This window comes from Thermobia domestica, chromosome 1, assembly GCF_964235325.1.
Source record: "Thermobia domestica chromosome 1, izTheDome1.hap1.1, whole genome shotgun sequence".
NCBI lineage: Eukaryota > Metazoa > Arthropoda > Insecta > Zygentoma > Lepismatidae > Thermobia > Thermobia domestica.
This window is the reverse complement of record NC_137454.1, coordinates 68,644,777-68,662,852: the sequence shown is the minus strand read 5'-3', so window position 1 is coordinate 68,662,852 and position 18,076 is coordinate 68,644,777. Positions and strand designations below refer to the sequence as shown.

The 18,076-nt window shown below is 35.0% G+C and overlaps 1 protein-coding gene across 1 annotated transcript in view; it reads right to left on the bottom strand.

The window, feature by feature from the left end:
- Window positions 1–3,288: 3,288 nt before the first annotated feature.
- LOC145685726 (diacylglycerol O-acyltransferase 1-like) overlaps window positions 3,289–18,076 on the bottom strand; it is a 52,085-nt gene continuing 37,297 nt past the window's right edge. Inside the window, exons 10-12 of the mRNA XM_081758222.1 lie at window positions 14,642–14,820; window positions 11,268–11,418; window positions 3,289–6,828 (exon numbers count right to left, since the gene is read on the bottom strand). Of these exons, the coding sequence (XP_081614348.1) occupies window positions 6,652–6,828; window positions 11,268–11,418; window positions 14,642–14,820 (507 nt within the window). The 3' untranslated portion in view covers window positions 3,289–6,651. The remainder of the gene's footprint in view (window positions 6,829–11,267; window positions 11,419–14,641; window positions 14,821–18,076) is intronic.

Here is an 18,076-nt window from a genome sequence, read left to right as displayed (position 1 = left end):
AGTATTCCATCCAGAACATTACAACAAAATAGTTTTGCAATTGCAAAAGCGAGACAAATTTGAAGTTGTACAAATGTAACACGATGATTGTTAGTGAAAAAAAAAAAAAAAAGTCTTGAATATTGTCTTGTCAACAAATGTAGTTATTGTGGTGGTAATAAGATTCAGTTGCTACAGTTTAAGGAGATTCGTGCTGAAATACATAAACCGGGAATACTTTTGTACAACCCGCGGCAAAAAACCTGCAACGTGAGCATATAAGTTTATTGTGAAATGACGGAATCTTTTGCTCCAAAATAAGTGTGCACGGGAGGAGGCCAAGGTTTATCCTGGCGTGATTCGTTCCACTTAGACGTTATGTTCATTCCCTGGGCTGTTAGGCGTAGTTTCACAATAAACTTACATCCTCATGTTGCAGGTTTTTTGCCGCGGATTGTACAAGATCTCTCATAATGCTAATGAAATGATTTTCAATTGAAAAATGGGTACTGTCATTCTCCCACTACCTTATCCGTTGGAACATCCTATCAGTGAAGCTAAGACGACTTATTGAGACTTAGATTTTGTTCTAGTACATCACAATGTCCACCAGCTTCTATCAAAAGATGATAACGACGAAGATACATTAAAAAAAATGAAAATGAGTTGTGTTATGTACTATTACCTACAAGTATGCTATATATTTGTCACTTCTATTGATTTTTTTAATATTTTTTCATTAGCATATTACAATCTTTTCGTTAGTTTCACTTATTTTAGTTGCGTGCTATTACGTATTTTATTGCAACTCTTGTCTTTTTCATTACCATATAGTTAATTATCATATTATTACAGTATTAGTAATGTTGTCATATTGAAAATTTTGTAGTTCCTGCCAGACTGAACCATATCCTTGTACTAAAAGACCAATTTTAGTGTTTTTAATTAGTGCCAAAGTGAAACATCTCCATTCAGCCTTTTTTCGATATTTGTTTTATGACGACGAAATATGTGATGTTGCATGAAACTTGAACAAACTAGAAATTAGCGTAGCGTAAACCTTACTCTTATGTTTATCCATTTTTTACTTCATGGCGTGTTTGGTTCACTCTGGTTCTACACCATCCATATAATAAACATTATTTTAACGAAGCGATATACCTTTAAATAATAAATTACATAATAAAATCCCCTTTCATTAAAAAAAAAAAAAAAAAAAAAAAAAAAATCTGAAATATAACTCAGTGGGCTGATACAAAGATGGCACAAGTATTCGAGATCGTTAACTCTTCTTGTTAGTTTCCCTTATAAAGTGATCTATCTGCATTCCCCCAAACTTTAATTTAATGCTTGTGCATTCTTCCGTTCGGGGAGTATATATTCTGAATGTACAGTACTTACACAGATAATAATAAAAGTATTGGTATCATTTATTTTATTATTGAAGTCTATTCAGCCCCACAGGAAAAACCTTTTAAATGCCTGAATCTCTATTGCAGGTGCTTTCTCGAAACTTTTGGAACCTTTTCCTTGAAGTAAAGCATTTGTTACCTAGGGTTATTGTTATGAATTGAAACGTAATTCATGAACTTTCAGAATGATCAGTGAAATCCGCATTTCCTCCCAATGAATCGCATATCTAGTTACTTCGTATGTTACCTCTAGCTGAGGAAGACAAAGGATCACTCCCATTTGCATACCACGATAGCAGCAACGACACACATTTTGTTTGGAAACCATCCTGAACGTTTATCACGATCAAACCATTGTCTCGACCGTTTACGATTGCCATATAGATCCATTTTTCATCTGAATGAACAATCCGATGCAAGGAACTTACCCGGTTATACTTACACTTAGAGAGCTGCACACCTTCAGACTGCGTCGACTCACTATTCATGAGTTCACCCGTGTCAACTTATGTGGTAGGGCCTATCTATAATTTCAGCTTTTCACCTCACCAATTGTACGGATCCGCGAACAATGGTATGGTATATGCCTAACTCATCTACAATAGCACGAATACTTTCCAAGGGTCAGTTCCCATGACGTTCCTTAAGAGCCTGACATAATAAAAATAATACAAAATTTACTATTTTTCTTTTGCTTGTTTTTCATAAGTGAAAGGAGATAATGAAATGCAACTTACCACAACCATAGATAATGTTATTCTACACAGAAAATATGAACCTGAAGAATTTTCATTGTTGCCGTCCATACAAATTACAGTGTTGTCAGAATAATATTTCACCCAAAATCCAAGTCAAGACAGCGACTACAGGAACGAACTCAACTGTCTTTGATTATGTATCATGTTGTCTTGGTATGTTATGAAGTACTTTTTAAATAATGCTTGTATTTAGTTTGTAATAAACAAAATAGTTTTAATATACAGTTATTAAAATTAAATAATAATGTTATTAAAAAAAAAAAATAGTAGTTCACAGGATACCAAAACAACATGATACGTAATCAAATGCAGTTGAGTTCGTTCCTCTAGTCGCTTCTTAACTTAGATTTTGGGGGAAAAATTATTCTGGCAACACTGTAATTTCTATGAATGGAAACACTGAAAATTCTTTAGGTTCATATTTTCTGTTGTAGAATTACATCATCTATGATTGTGGTAAGTTGCATTTAATTATCTCCCTTCACTTATGAAAAAATAAGCAAAAGAAAAATGGTAAGTTTTTGTATTATTATTAGTATGTCAGACTCGTAAGGAGTTCATCCGAACCTATTTGGTGTTCACGGGGCTAATTTTGAATACTGTGACATCGGAACGAAATTGAGAAACCAACCGCGAACAGCGCGTTCGTTCGTCATTCCTGATTTTTTTTTTTTTTTTTCGGCTTGCTGTGAAGAATGTTTAAGTTTGAATTTGCAAATAAAAGTCACTTGCAATTGTGTTTTCCATGGTTCATTTTTTTTACGACCCTGTTCAACAATACACTGCCTGCTGACTGAATACTCCAGCCTGTTTGCTAAACATATACAGAGTGTGACAGACGCGTGATTAAGTCTATCACTGTGTTGTGTCACTGAGATTCAGTTCCCCATCAGACGTTACACATAGATATTTCATTCGCATCGAGAAAAAAGAAAGGAATTAAAGCCATGATGATCAAACCGTATTTTTAATATGTTAGTCCGGAACTTATATTTTCGTTGATGTTGCAAAATGGAACTTACCGGAAGCAAATATACAAGATTTCTTTCAAATTCCATTTTTATTATTCTTTTTATTAGTATTGAATATATAGAAATTTGAAATAAAGGATTGGAATTGTTATTGAAACACTTATATCCTTTTAACTTTTTATTTATAAATTTCTCAAACAACGATTTTAACAAAACTTATTCGCTATTACACTTAAAGATATTTCCATAAATAAATAGTATTTTCTATATGTTCCCTTTCAAATACAAAACTTGGAATGTTGCATACATTCTATTGGTATTGGTTTGAACGTTCAAAAAACACATTATGTTGTGTAATTCATTAAAAAATAGAAAATGGCGAGAAGTTCTGTAAAATCAAAATCAACATCTTATATAAATAGATATCAAAATATTATGTTGGCACAAATAGCTTGTAATTACCTCATGTAAATATATATAGTTATTTCAATTCAATAAGGTTGAACACACATTAAAACTGGAACTTATATGCTCGTACATGTTTGAAAAAAAAAAGTCACATGTGGAAGAGAGAGTATCTTAATTTCAATTCAATGTTTTGACATTGTTGACATATTTTATTTATTTATTTTTTTTTAATCTAAAGATGGATTTCGGACTTTACCGCGCACATATACATTTGTAAATAGAAGATTTCATGTGTAACAAAGTAAGGAAATGAATCAACAAAATTTTTTATCAGTTTCAATGTATGTAACAAATTCTGCAGAATATTTAGAACGCTTGAGCTTCCTGGTAATTTTGAAGTTTTATCTTTAAATCAAGTTTCATTCTATCTTTCCTATTACGATCACAAACAATTACATATTTTAAACAATCACAAACAATTACATATATAAAATCACTTAATTTATTTGTAATATATCCTTACATATTTAGAATATATATATATCATGGCATGGAAAAGGCTGAAATCACAATTCGTGAATTTTTTCCAGAATAAACAACTCCTAAAAATATTATAATTATGCATTTATAAAGAAGCAAAATGACTTATTTGAAGCAAAGTATTATGCAATATTGTGTAACTATTTAAATATATAAATGCTGAAACATTTTAATAAACTTATTTAGTAAAAATTATTTTCTGAACACTCGAATTTTCTCGAAGAATTGAATTTTTTTTGACTATTTAAGACACTCCTGTTAAGACTTTTTTCTTTGTTTTGCCTATAGACTTTTTATGTTTAGACCCGGATCTTTAATAGAATAACTTAATAGAAGATTTTCTTTTGCCAAAAGATAGATTTATAGTACCTCCAATAATTGAACTTAGAACTTTTCTTTCTCGCAGTCATGCACACATTTCTTTACTGTCCCTTACAATTTAAAAGAGCTTCCACTGTATATTTTCATTACGATCCATTTTGATTATACGAATCCGTATGAAAACTTAATCACACTGTTTCTCTTATTAATTCGGATAATTTTAAACTGTTTTACATTTTTATTGAGCAGAACATGCCTAGTTCTTCAGTTTCGCAGCGATAGTATAAATATTTTTGAACCAACAAGCTTGATCTCGTATGTACAGAACTTCTCAACATTCAAATTTCTTTATACAAATAGTAACACTTTTTTATGTATATAAAATTAAACATTTAATGTTGGTATGATTCTTGTAGGCAAACTTACAAAAATTGTAGGAACCTGTATATACTGCATAGACAACAAGTTATTTGTATATATATTTGTAGGCCTATATAAATTCACAACAAGTTCATATATTCAGACACACGCACAAATACACGTATACAAAAAAAAGTTTCAGTAATAGCAATATAACTACGAAAATTTTGGCAACAATGTGAGAGATTCAAAAAATAATATAACAAATATATATATATGGATGCTATATAAAGCAGTTTACCATTTTCTTTCCTATATACAATCTATTATTATCAAAACACTTCTCAAAAAAAGTTATACACCATGGCATCTTTTTAAATGTACAAATACATTCTTATATGGCCCTTTGTTGACTTAAGTAAAATGCCTCTAACATAGGTTATTACACTCAAGACTATTATTTCAGGTCCCTTGGGTAAATTTAATTCCTTCGTGGATTCCTTTGTCTTTTGGTATAGTTGGTATTTTGTATCAATAACAAAAATCATGATCACTTACACGTTTTCGTTGAAAGCTTACCATGTACAGGGTGAAGCAGAGGAAGCGAACTGTTTTTTAAACCGCTAGTACTCGGCGACAAGTAGGAGTATTGATTTTGAGCGACCGTTGGTAGACAGCTCATACAATGTAGTTTCAGTCGCTTTGGAGCGTAGAGCATCGTGTGTTCGCGGTCGAGCAGTTCTTTAGAAACAATGTTCTGTGGTTACGATTCAACGTTTTCCGTCGGAAGTTTATTGTCGAACGTCGAGGTACAGTTCCAGATCGAAACATTATATTCCGCTGGGTTGCAGCGTACAGAAGTACTGGATCTGTGGTGAAAAAGAAACCACCTGGACTTCCCCGTTCAGTTCGAACTCCCAAAAAACATCGATCGACTGAAAATGGCAGTTCTTGCTAATTCGAAACGATCCGTTGGATATGTCGCTGGATATGTCACGTCTTTCGTTTAATCACATCTTACATGATGATCTCAAATTTTCATCACAGATCCAGTAATTGCGTACGCTGCAACCCATCGGAGTATATAGTGTTTCGATCTGGAACTGTATCTCGACGTTCGACATTAAACTTTCGACGGAAAAGACGTTGAACCGTGACCACAAAAATCATTGTTTTTAAAGAACTGCTCGACCGCGAACATACGCTGCTGTACGCTCCAACACTCCATAGTGACTCAAACTTATTGCCTGAGCTGTCTGCCAACGGTCGCTCAAAATCAATACCCCTACCCGTTGCCGAGTACTAGCGGTTTAAAAAATATGCGCTTCCTCTGCTCCACCCTGTATATGCAAGAAAACTGAAGAGTTCCAATGTAAATGTATTGAGTATATAATACTACAGAGGCTCCAATTCATAGAAAAAAGTTGTTCTATTAGTTTTTCAGTATACGAAACTTACACTAGTTGTATATCTTATGCATATCATTACTTAAATACTGCTGTGCCCTCGTACCCTTTTTACATTTTTCAAACCTACTTATTAATTTTGAAGTTACCGGGAGGTTGTAACTGGTATGCAAATTCTTCAGAACAACTATACGACTAGAATTTAACAAGTCTCAATGGTGGAGAAATTAAAAAAAAAAAAATCTTTTTCACATCTTAAGCAGAGATTTCTCTAATACTATATACTCAAAGTTTCACGTATATTTTTATATCCTTTACAATAATAATATATATTTCAATAACGGTTCTGAAATAAGTTAGCTTGGCAAATCTTATACTCGAATGTAACCTGGGAGATTACGATCATACTGGTCTTCAAAGATTCTCGAATCACTTTCACTCATCCCAACTATACATAATCAGGTGAGAAAAAAATCAATCACCATTTACTGTCTACTTAAATATGTCCATAATGCTCCAAGAGTTCTTCACCAAAATGAGTTATGACGTAATCGTGGTAATACATCATAATACATAAAGGTTGTCCTATAATTAAGGACGCCCAAACCACAAGATTACCCCAACGAGGACCACATCGAGTTTCCATTATTTTACTAAGGAAGGATAACGGAATCTGCGAAGAAAGAAAAAAAGCAAAAGTATTTAATATTGCTATAAAAAACGGTCAAAAATGAAGGATTTTTTCCGAAATTCATTTGCGGCGCCCCTAACATTTATTACGCCACTGAAAACACACACACTGGTAAAATTTTAATTTTTTATAACAATTTTTAATGGTTGCGCAAGCCGATTGAAATTTTGAATTCTATTGGTATATATACATTGTTATACATATACATATATATTGTTATACATTTTGTTATACACATTTTTTATACATATTACACAATTATACACAAAAGCACATTATTGCTGACTATTTACATTATTAAAACTTTGTCAAGTTTATTTGTATACTCTATTTATACACTTCACTTTCGCGTATTGAGTTTACTTAGATAGGGTATTCTTTGAAGTCTGGATATTGCTTCCTGTGTAACACAAAACGCAGGACTATGCAGGAGGCCGCGGTGACTGTGGTAGAAATTTCTCATTTCTGGCACGTGGAGCCTCTGGTTCGGTACCAGCTCTCGCCAAGTGATCTTTGTGGTGGACAAACATGTGTGTGGATTTTCTTGGGGTTCTTCCGTTTCCTCCCCAATTTATTCATTTTACTCTTATCATTCATCATTACCATCTTAGGCTCGGTGAAACTCAAAAAGTAGTAGCGATTATAGACGCCGCCTTATTATTTATATATTTTGGAACTTTCTGCGTTCAGAAGATTCCTATTTCCAGATTTTTTTTCCTAAATAATAGAAATCTTCATGACTGTTCTAAATTTCGACCATCTGAACACAAATATCGGCCATCATAAGTTCGTTTCACACTGTTTCTATCATCTGGATAAAGCTTTTATTACACTAATTCTTTCATGTGAATTACTGACTGGTGTAGTGGGAATATACTGCATTATCTTAAACAGGTTTGAGCATTTGCTAAAACAAAAACCATAATTCACGATAAATTATTATCCTTTCTATCAAATGTTAATATTGTAGATTTCAAAACAGAAAATACAGTGTATAGTTCATTTCCATCGAAACTAATTTTAAGTTCCATCCTCACTTTTGGCAAATCATTAAATGAAAACAATGTTGTTGCTGAGCGATAATCCAGAGTTAACAATGAATTTACACCTAGCTTTTTTGTTACAATAAAAATATTCATGTAAATAACAATAAATAAATAAATAAAGGACAACATACGACGGATATCGCAGAAGTCCTGGCTGTTTATTTTATTTATTTATTTATTTATTTATTTATTTACTGATTTATTTTTTACGAAAATGGAAACGAAACAAGAAATTCTAGAATATGCAAATTGAAGGCTAGTATATATGAAACGTTACATGTAGCGAGTTAGATGAATATACATATCTCCATCAGGATATAGTACAAGAAAAGTGAGTACGAGGACTTTTTTCATTTCATATATGTAACAGCCCATATGGCAGCTAGTGTGCAAAACCTCCTTGCACGATGAGATGGGAAGTACTCGAGCTTCCAACCATACTTGCCAGACTTATCACCTTGCGATTTCGACCTCATACCAAAATTCAAGGAGCCATTACGTGGAACACAGGTGTGAAACCATAGGTATATATGAACGTTAATCCAACTCCCTACTTGTAACATTTTCATATGTACTAACCTTATATTTGCATATTTCAGAATTTCTTGCTTTGTTTTCATTTTCATAAAAAAAAAAAAAAAAAAAAGCTGCCATGATATATGCGGTAAGCTTCGTACATTAAAAGACCTAAATAATTACAAGCTCGTAGAATAAGCTCGTTAGTCCACAGTGACGGAATATGTTTCGAACCCAAGAACTCTGGGCAGCATCCAGAGATCTGACAATACTATTTCAGAGTAAATTGTGTCTTTCAACAGTGAAGATATGCTCGTTGAATCATTTTCATGTAAAGTTTGTAACATAGCACAAAATCGGAGGTTGATTCATTTATATTGAGCCCAAGCCAATGTGCAAAACTTTACCGCACATGCGCAACTCATAGCCGTCAGATTGCCACGAGGCAAGCTTACCCACACAGAAGAACAGTGTGGTCGAACTAGTCTGATGCCGCCGAAACTGATTAGATTCTGGAAAGGTTTGATTGTGGCCCATTCCGAAGCTTAGTTCGAGGCGTCGCGCATCATAGAAATAAGTCAAATGTGTAATGTTCGTGTAAGTCGTACCACTGTGAATCTTATTATACGGAAATAAGCAGCACAGAGTCTTAGACACACTACATAGACACGAGCAGCTAGAAACTGGCTTCCCACGAAGAGGACCCAGCCGCTATTGTGTGTGGTACGGCGTACGGCTACCTCCGAAAATCCTCACACACAGCGTGCGATGACTAGCAGATGGTGCACCATTTACAGGGACTTACGCCTCACGGTCGTTCGCAAGCCGTTTCATATGGGTGATCGAAAAAGGAACGTTATCTTGCGGGTGATCGGTGGAAGTTAGTTGTTACCCTTGATGAGGCCTGGATTTACCTCACAGAATGTGGTAAAGTTCGTGGCGTTACATACAGAGCTGTTGACGCCAAGACGGAAGCACGTTCTTCTGCCAGTGCGCAAAAAGTTTCCCAAAAGGGTTCATGATTGTGGCCGGTCTCTTGTACAAGGGCAAACCGTATCTAAAAGGTGGTGCGAGGCGTCAAATTCAATGCTATGTACAACGAGACTCATGTCCTCACTGAAATGTATCAGCACGAAATCTCAGTACTGTACGGCCAAGACGAACCAGATTCAATTACACTAATATGGAAACTTTTTCTAGTGTCAAATGAAATGTGGAACGAGACTATGGTCAATCGATTTGTGTTAGTGAACACGAAAATTCATAGGCGGGAAAAACCCTCCATAGCAACCGTTCCTTACTTATGGGGAGAAGTAGGGGCACTACCAACACAACGCGTTGTGGATAATGAGACCAAATATGGCGCAAGTTCGATGAAAATATGATAGAAGCGCAGTTAAACATATACTACAATGTGACATTACATTCGACAATACTCTGACATCTTAGGACAGAGGCGTAGCACGTGATGACAGAGGAGGAGGGCGAGTAGCATGGAGTATAGCGTAGGGAAAAAGTTTCATAGAAGGTATGAACACATACGAACCGGACTAGAGGGGAATAGCATAGTAACATATCATGGACATAGTCAAGTACATGGGTAGAGAGTAGAAAGGCAAGGGGCAACGACCCCACCTTCCTGAACTGATCTTTCAATGTATAATGGTGTATTGGAGTTTGCAGTGCATTCTCACAGGGACGTATTTTATATCATCATCATTATCATAAACATATGAAAATGAATGCCTACATGTATACAACAGTCTATACACATCGGACGTTAGAGGGGAGGGGTCCGGACTCTACGGACAATCCCCTCCCTAACTCTCTTTCTTCCATTTCTTCTTCATGGTATCGTCTACAGGCTATATATAATTTGTGATTGATTACTTGACCATGTATTATTACTGTATCATTCCCCTGATGTCTTGCTCCTCCGTTTTTCTCAGTTATATGACTACTTTTACTTGCGCTTACCCTCCCCCTCCTCTTGTCGTTATGTACCACGCCTCTGCCCTCACTTGCCAGAGTATTGTCGAATATAATGTCCCATTGTAGTGTATGTTGTGCTTATTTTCATCGAACTCGCTCCATATTTGGTCTCATTATCCACAACGTGTTGTGTTGGCAGTGCACCTACACCTCCCCTCCCCTCCAGAAGTACGGAACGGTTGGGATCGAGTGTTTTTTTCCCCGCTTATGATTTTCTTGTTCACTAACACAAATTGATTGACCATTGTCTCGTTCCACATTTCCTGTGACACCAGAAAAAAAGTTCCCTTGTAAGATAAGGTATCTAGTCATACGGCGAAAACATCGCTGGAATTGTATCGCCATATGGAACAGGAAACCTGAATTTCGGCAATTTCTTTCTGACATCCCTGTCAAGAGTCCAGATAACCTAATGGACTATTATAATTCCGGATTCTTCAAGCGGCGCCTGTCCCATCGTCGAGTCCACACCGTCTGCAGCCTGTAAAGAGGCGCGGGAACGCAATGCCCATAGTCCAGCTGCAGCACAAATCTCCTGCAATGTAAATTCCAATGCCGGGCATTGGGGTGGTCTGCAGATCAAATACAACTGGTGGTGGAAACACAGCATTTCCTAGGTAAGTGGCATATTCAAATTCGGCTCAATATAAATGAACCAACCTCTGTATTTTCAATACTATATACCTTATCTCTTTTCAGTGCCCTCTATTTTCTCCGTTTAAATCTTAATTTTCGGTGAAAACTAAGACGGAACCAAATAAAATAAAGGACTTCGGAGACAAGAAAAGTAAAACGTACTTTTAATTCACCATATATAGTGCCAAACTGATTATAAATATACGTGCATAATAAGGAATAAAACCTTACCTGTCCCATCATTCCCATGAATGTCCATATCTTGAAAGTTTTAAGTGGCACACTTACGAGGTATTCATGGAAGAAGGCACTTATAAAAAACACAGCTATACTTGCAGTCAATTTCCCGTGCCCCATTTCAACAAGAGGAATATACAAATGTCTGAAAGAAGTTAATTCATTTTTTTTACAAAGTAAAAATGCAAAGCTTACGTAGACTGTATAAGTATTATAATGTTATCTTTTTCTTATTGGTCAATGTGCTGTTATTTTTCTTTGTCAGAACAATTTCAGCAGTAGCATTGTCAGGAATGGACAAGTCAAGCAATTTCGTCACTTCCAATAACAATAAAAGTGAGTTTCAACAGTTGCATTTTCGGTTCCAAACATGATTGAGGATTTAGATTTCTGGGCTTTCGGCATCTATGGTCATGTTAGCCCGTCACGTTTTTTGAGGGATGACGTTCCTCGGGGAGCACACTATCCGGGGAAAGGGAAGGAACAAAGGATTGGGAAGGAAAGAAGCGGCCTGGGACCTATATGTGAGGTACCACCCCAGCATTTGTCTGATGTGAATTAGGAAAGCCCAGGGAAACCTTATGCTTTTACACTTTTTCGACCGAGTGACCCCACCGGGAATCATACCCGGGACCGCTCGCACCGAAGGCGAGAGCGTTAGCGACTACTCTACGCGGGGCCAATCGGTTCCAAACAGTGCGGCTATATAGATAAGAAAGCATAGGGCGCACATAAATCACATTTATTTTCTTGTGTATAGTTTTGGTATCTTCTTTACATTCTAATGTTTATAGGCGAATGCAAAAAACCGTTGTTAATTTCATATGCGGGAGGCACGTGGTTCAGTGGTAGAGCGCTCACCTCTAATACGAGGGGTCCTTGGTTCGCTGGTGGACAACATCGTGTTCATGAGCTTTCTCGGAGTTTTTCGGTCTTCTTCCGCATTGTCAATCGACCAATACTTTCAGTCATTCACTTCCATTAGTATCAGTCTCCGACAAGGCACACGCATGAGACGACAAACTAGAAATCTTTCAGTTTTACGTCCCACAGTTATGCCGGTTAGGCTAAAGGAGACTGTGATGATGAGAAATGATATGCTGGAAATGAATAAGTGGGAGAAAACGGATTTTAGGATTTAGATTTCTGGGCTTTCGGCATCTAAGGTCATTTAGCCGTTCACGATTTGAGGGATGACGTCCCTCGGCGAGCACACAATCCGTGGAAAGGGAAGAAAGGAAGCGGCCTGGGACCCATAAGTTAAAGTGATAGAAAACGGGAGAATCCCGAGAAAACCCACAAACACGGTGTTTGTCCACCACAAAACCCACTTGGCGCGAGCTGGGATCGAACCAGGGATCCTGCGCACCAGAGGTGAACGCCCTACCACTGAACCACCGTACCCCAAATAGAAATTGCATTTCAAGTTGCATATTTATGTTGGTGCAAGAAGTCAAAGAATGAAGTTAGCACATTCATTTGGAACCTAATGGAAAAAAGTGATGCCAGAAGTACTAATGCTTCACCAATACATTGAGAATTGATGTTCGTAAGTAGAAACCAGGCACTTCTTGTGCGGGTTTCGAAAGAAACTTGAGTTCATTTACAGAAATTATATTTTTCTTTCTTAAAATTATCTCGAAAAGTTTTACATATTTAAAGTAATGTTTCTGCCAGGAAACGTGACTAATCTGCTTTCTAATGTTTTCAGTATTTACGATATTTTTTAATTACGTGGTTACATTATATGAGTGTTTGGATATGTATAGAATACAAAGAATCACCACAATGTTCAAGAAATTATATATATATATATATATATATATATATATATATATATATATATATATATATATATATATATATATATATATATATATATATATATATATATATATTAAAAAGACAAAAAGTATCTGTACTATTTTCAATTTGTATAATTGTTTTCGGGAGAAAAACTTCCTATGAAGAAAGATATAATAAGATTAGTGTAATATTAAAACTTAGTAAAAACATCAGAGCTTTGAAATCGTGTTCTGGCAATACTGACTGAGTTGGCGGGATTGAACGTGTGGCAGCTACGAATAGTAGTCTGGGGCAAATTAGCACGGCAAGACACACAATTCAACAAAACATAGAAATTATTCGAATTTACCATATTACTCTGGACTTATGGCACGGAAAGTTCCCCGGGCGCGTTCTATTGAGAAGTGATGATATAAACAGGTTGCACAGATGAAGTGGTGATGCGTTCTCTTCCTCATGAATTATTATTATTATTATTATTATTATTATTATTTTTTATGAGAATATTTGAGGTCTATGAGAATAAGCCACGTCCAATTTGTAAACTGAAGGGAACACTGAACGAACGATTGCGAATTCACCGCAAAATTGAATCTTCATAATCCATTACACTCAATGAAGCAGAGGAAGACATTACAATATTATCTTCAAAACATAATGTAATTTATTTTCACAAGAAAATAAATATTACTCCATTATCACTTGTAGTTTTTATTTTGTATCTCATTTTAAAGGTCTGATATTCGCTCTCTCTTCTAGTCAAATCTGCTTAAACCTAACATAAGGAGTCCTTCCTCAGATTCTATGTACTAAACAACATTTAAAGGTAAAATTAAAATACATTTTCAGTTTTGCTTCTTCTAGGATTATTTTTACTCAACTCTGTATCTCAATATTCTATATACACAAAATCCAAATCTCTCTTTAATCTGTAGGTAAGAGAACTTAGAAAACAAACAAACAAGCAAGAAAGAAGGGACGCAAGAATATATATATATATATAAATGAAAGTGACTATGTTTGTGACTTAACTCTTGAACCACCCGACAGATCTCAATCAAATTTTCAACATAGATGAGATTCAGGCCTGAAGTGGTTTTTATTTGAATTTGACGGTGCAACCTAAAGGAGGGGGAGAAGGGAGATATATAAAAATGATCGAAAATAACCGATATTAGTGTCGAATCCATAGTTTTCGAGGCCACTGAGACGAATAGTGACACTTCCAATGCAATTTAGATCCAAATTCAGCCCCCATTAGTACTCCTAATTGAAAATGATCGATATTAGTGTCGAATTCATTGTTTTGGGGGACTTTAAGTTGACTGGTAATAGTTTTGGTGCTCTGGTTTTCAAAATGAAACTTATTCTCCCCGTGTAAAAAACGGGCATTCTGCTAGTGAATAAATAAAATCTGTATAACCCTTACCATGATTCTTCACATTGTATTTATATTTATTCTAAAAGGCTAAAAGAATAAACCCTGGTGTATAGCATCCCCCCTATACTTACAAGAGCTATGAAATATAAATTATTGAAGTGCCTGAAGTGTTTATACATACCTGACGGCCCAACGATGAACAGGAGTGTTCCATGTCCTCCAAAAGGTATCTATATTATTAGCATTCCACCAATCCTCGTAGAAGTTTCTGTCTGCGAACTGAAGTAGCTCTCCAAGAAGATTGAAGAATGAGTGAAAGAACAGATAGAACCAGATCAACCATAACAAATGGTTTGGAATCTATATTGGTGAACAAAGGGAAAGAGTGGTAAGTTGTGAGAAATTAGATATAAAATAGCAGTCGTCAAGAACTTTAAACCAAATTTAGATAAGGTACGAAAAACAGATAAGATATCATGCTGGAGAGATGTATACGCATAGCCACATTCAAAAAAAGATACAGCCATTATTAGCTGTGTATTTATTAAATGTATCGTACACTATGTAACTTAAAAAAAAAAAAAAAAAAAAAAAGTTTTGTAGTTAAGACATTCAAGCACATGTGCATCACTCGTAAGCAGTGGCGGCGGTTGGACGTTAAAAGTGGGGGGGCAAGACATGATTTGAATATTCGCATATAAATATTAGTTTTCCTGCTTGTTTCTAATATTTTGTTTGACGAAAGGTTGTATAACTAATAGGATACTATATTTTTCAGTTAAAATACTGTATACAGTATTTCATATTTTATTAAGTAAATTGACAAGAGCAACGCCAGTAGATAGTAGCCCTTTGTACTCTTAAGCAACGAAAGTGTAAGAAGAGATTTGATTCCTTGCTCATGAACATCTTAAAATTCTGTCTAGAAAACTGTGTGGTCAGATTATTGAATAACAAATTTGCAAAATAAATAAACAGAAAGGATAATATTAATGATAGTAATAAATAATGATTAGGGGCACGAGTTTTTTGCACCAAGAATTTGAAAGTTTCGCGTTTCGTTTTTCATATTTTGCGATTAGTCGCATTTCCCAAATAACTTCTGCATTTTTTTAGCTCTTGTGAAAAAGATATCCCCCGTCATTTTTATAATTGTTCCTTCTATTCATAGACCACTACAGAAATAAACCATTAATAACCTTAAAACAAAATACACTGAATATTGCACTTGACATTGTAAATTTCACTTATAGAAAATTATATTTTTTTAAAATCAAATGAAAGAAAATCAGTAACTAAACTTACTATGAGTAGGAAAGTTTGTTGTCTTATGAAACACATAGGGACAAGTTACATTTAAGCATTAAACATAAGCATGTTACACATTTGCACATTTTCCTTCATTGTTGTACGTTTGCCACTCCATCACCAGTCCATACTTGGGGAAAGAAAACTCTCACAATTGGCATTGCTTGTTGGAAGCCACACATATGTAAGTGAGTTTACAACAAACTTCAAACAAACATTACTTCAGAACTTTTGTCCATTCAAAATATTCATTACACTGTACTTTCCAGACGAATCACTTGTCAAGAGTTCATAGGGTACTTTGTACAGCTCCAAATGCGGTACTTCATAATCAGATGCTTTCATTTTTTTTTAAATGAAGGCGAAGCTTAAAAAAAAAAAACTTCCTTAACGTAACAACGTCTGGTTCACTGCCACATGCAATTACAGAAGGATCATAACTTTCCCAAAGCATCATATACTTCTATAGTTTTGGAGTCATCTCTTTGCGAAGAAAGCTTCAAAGATGATCTTTATGCACATTTTCTAAAAGTCACATTCAACACTAGCCCCTTTTCACTTTGTAACAAACGTAAGTGTGCTTTAGTTTATCCACCAAAGAGGTCCTGCAACATATTCTCTATCCGAATTACCCAAAATGCACCGTTCATGCCACGTTCTACCGTTCCGATAGCGGAAAACTAGCTTTTCCAAATTAATGAAAACGTATGTTTAAAATTTCGCATTATATCGCGAATTGTTAGAAATTTCTCTCAAAACTGCCAATTTCGCGTTTTATCGCGCAACAGAAAACAATGAAAATACACACAGAATATCACAAAACGTCAAGAAACTGAAAATTACTTAATTCTGACATTTCATTTTGTCGCGCAATGCGAAAAACTCGTTTTGTTTTGCAAAAGTCATATTGAAACAGGGATTAATGAACAACTTAATTTTTAATTCCACACATGCAATTAAATGTATATTATTACTCTTAGAAAATGAAAGACAGTAAATCTACAAGCATATGCTACGACATTTAAAGAAATATTTGCTTTTGCAACTTTCCGGAACATACTCCAGTTATACAAAATAACACTAAAACCTAGAATTATATTGAATTCACTAAATTTAATTGTATATACACTCGTACACTTCTAACACACCACTTCATTCATACATTACACTACAAAACAATTGAAAAGGTAGAAGTTGTTTCTTATTATGATTTTTCCCCTTACTTTAGAAAGAAAAGACATTTTAGGAACTGTCAATTTTTGTGCAATTAAAAATAACTTGTGAAAGACTTTTTCTTTTGCGAAATGCTCTCTGAATTAGTTTCAAAGCGGCTGACTAATATATCGAGCCCTTGTAAGAAGTGAAAGTATGCTGAAATTGTTGTGCTTAATAGGTTAATTTTGAGGTTATTTTCTGTGGCAATTAAAACGCAATTCCTGTAGTTTTCTTTGCTCCACGGGAAGACACCCAATACCTACTCACGGAATGGCAAATATATGGCACCATTTTTTCTATGAACCGGTAATACATACAGAAACTTAAACATTTCTAAATGAAACTATATACATTAATGGGTTACTTCAAAAAAGTGGGGGGGGGGGGCAACTGCCCCCCTTTGCCCCCCCTAATCGCCGCCGGATGCTCGTAAGTGTTTAGTTTCTCGTAAGTATTATATTCGGTTAATTTGTAAATATGCCCTTTTAAATATACATGTAGGTCTCCCACGAGTGTTTCCAGCTAAATTATACAATTCAATTTTAAAATAAAAGAAGTCTATGTTCCCATACTTTGATATTTTAAATAATAATATATTTTCATAAGAGTAATTAATTAAAACACAAAGAGAATATGTGTACTTTTTAGCTTTCAAGAATAAACAGATCATCATCTAACAAGTATAGGAAGGAAATTTTATTTTATATATATACATATATACAACACATATTTTATGAATTAGCAAATACGACTGCTTTGTAGGTAAGGATTCGTGTGTGCAACAGGTCAGATGGTGATGATGCAAAATGGGAGACCTTCCCAGATTTTCAAAATGAGTAGTGCCAGTGTGTTAAGTGTATTGAGAACAACAGTTTCTAAAGTAATGACGGACATACAAAATTCGTGACAAGACAATCGGAAAAGAGGAATATTGGACGGGGAAAAAAGCCTAGGTAAGAAAGATCGTAAAAACTGTAGAGGTTGTCAAATGAACCGTAGTGCTAATGTGGCACAACTGGCTGCAGAACACAATCAGCGTCTGTTGATTGTAGTACTGTCTTTTTTTTTAACGAAGATTGTCGAGGTGTGATTT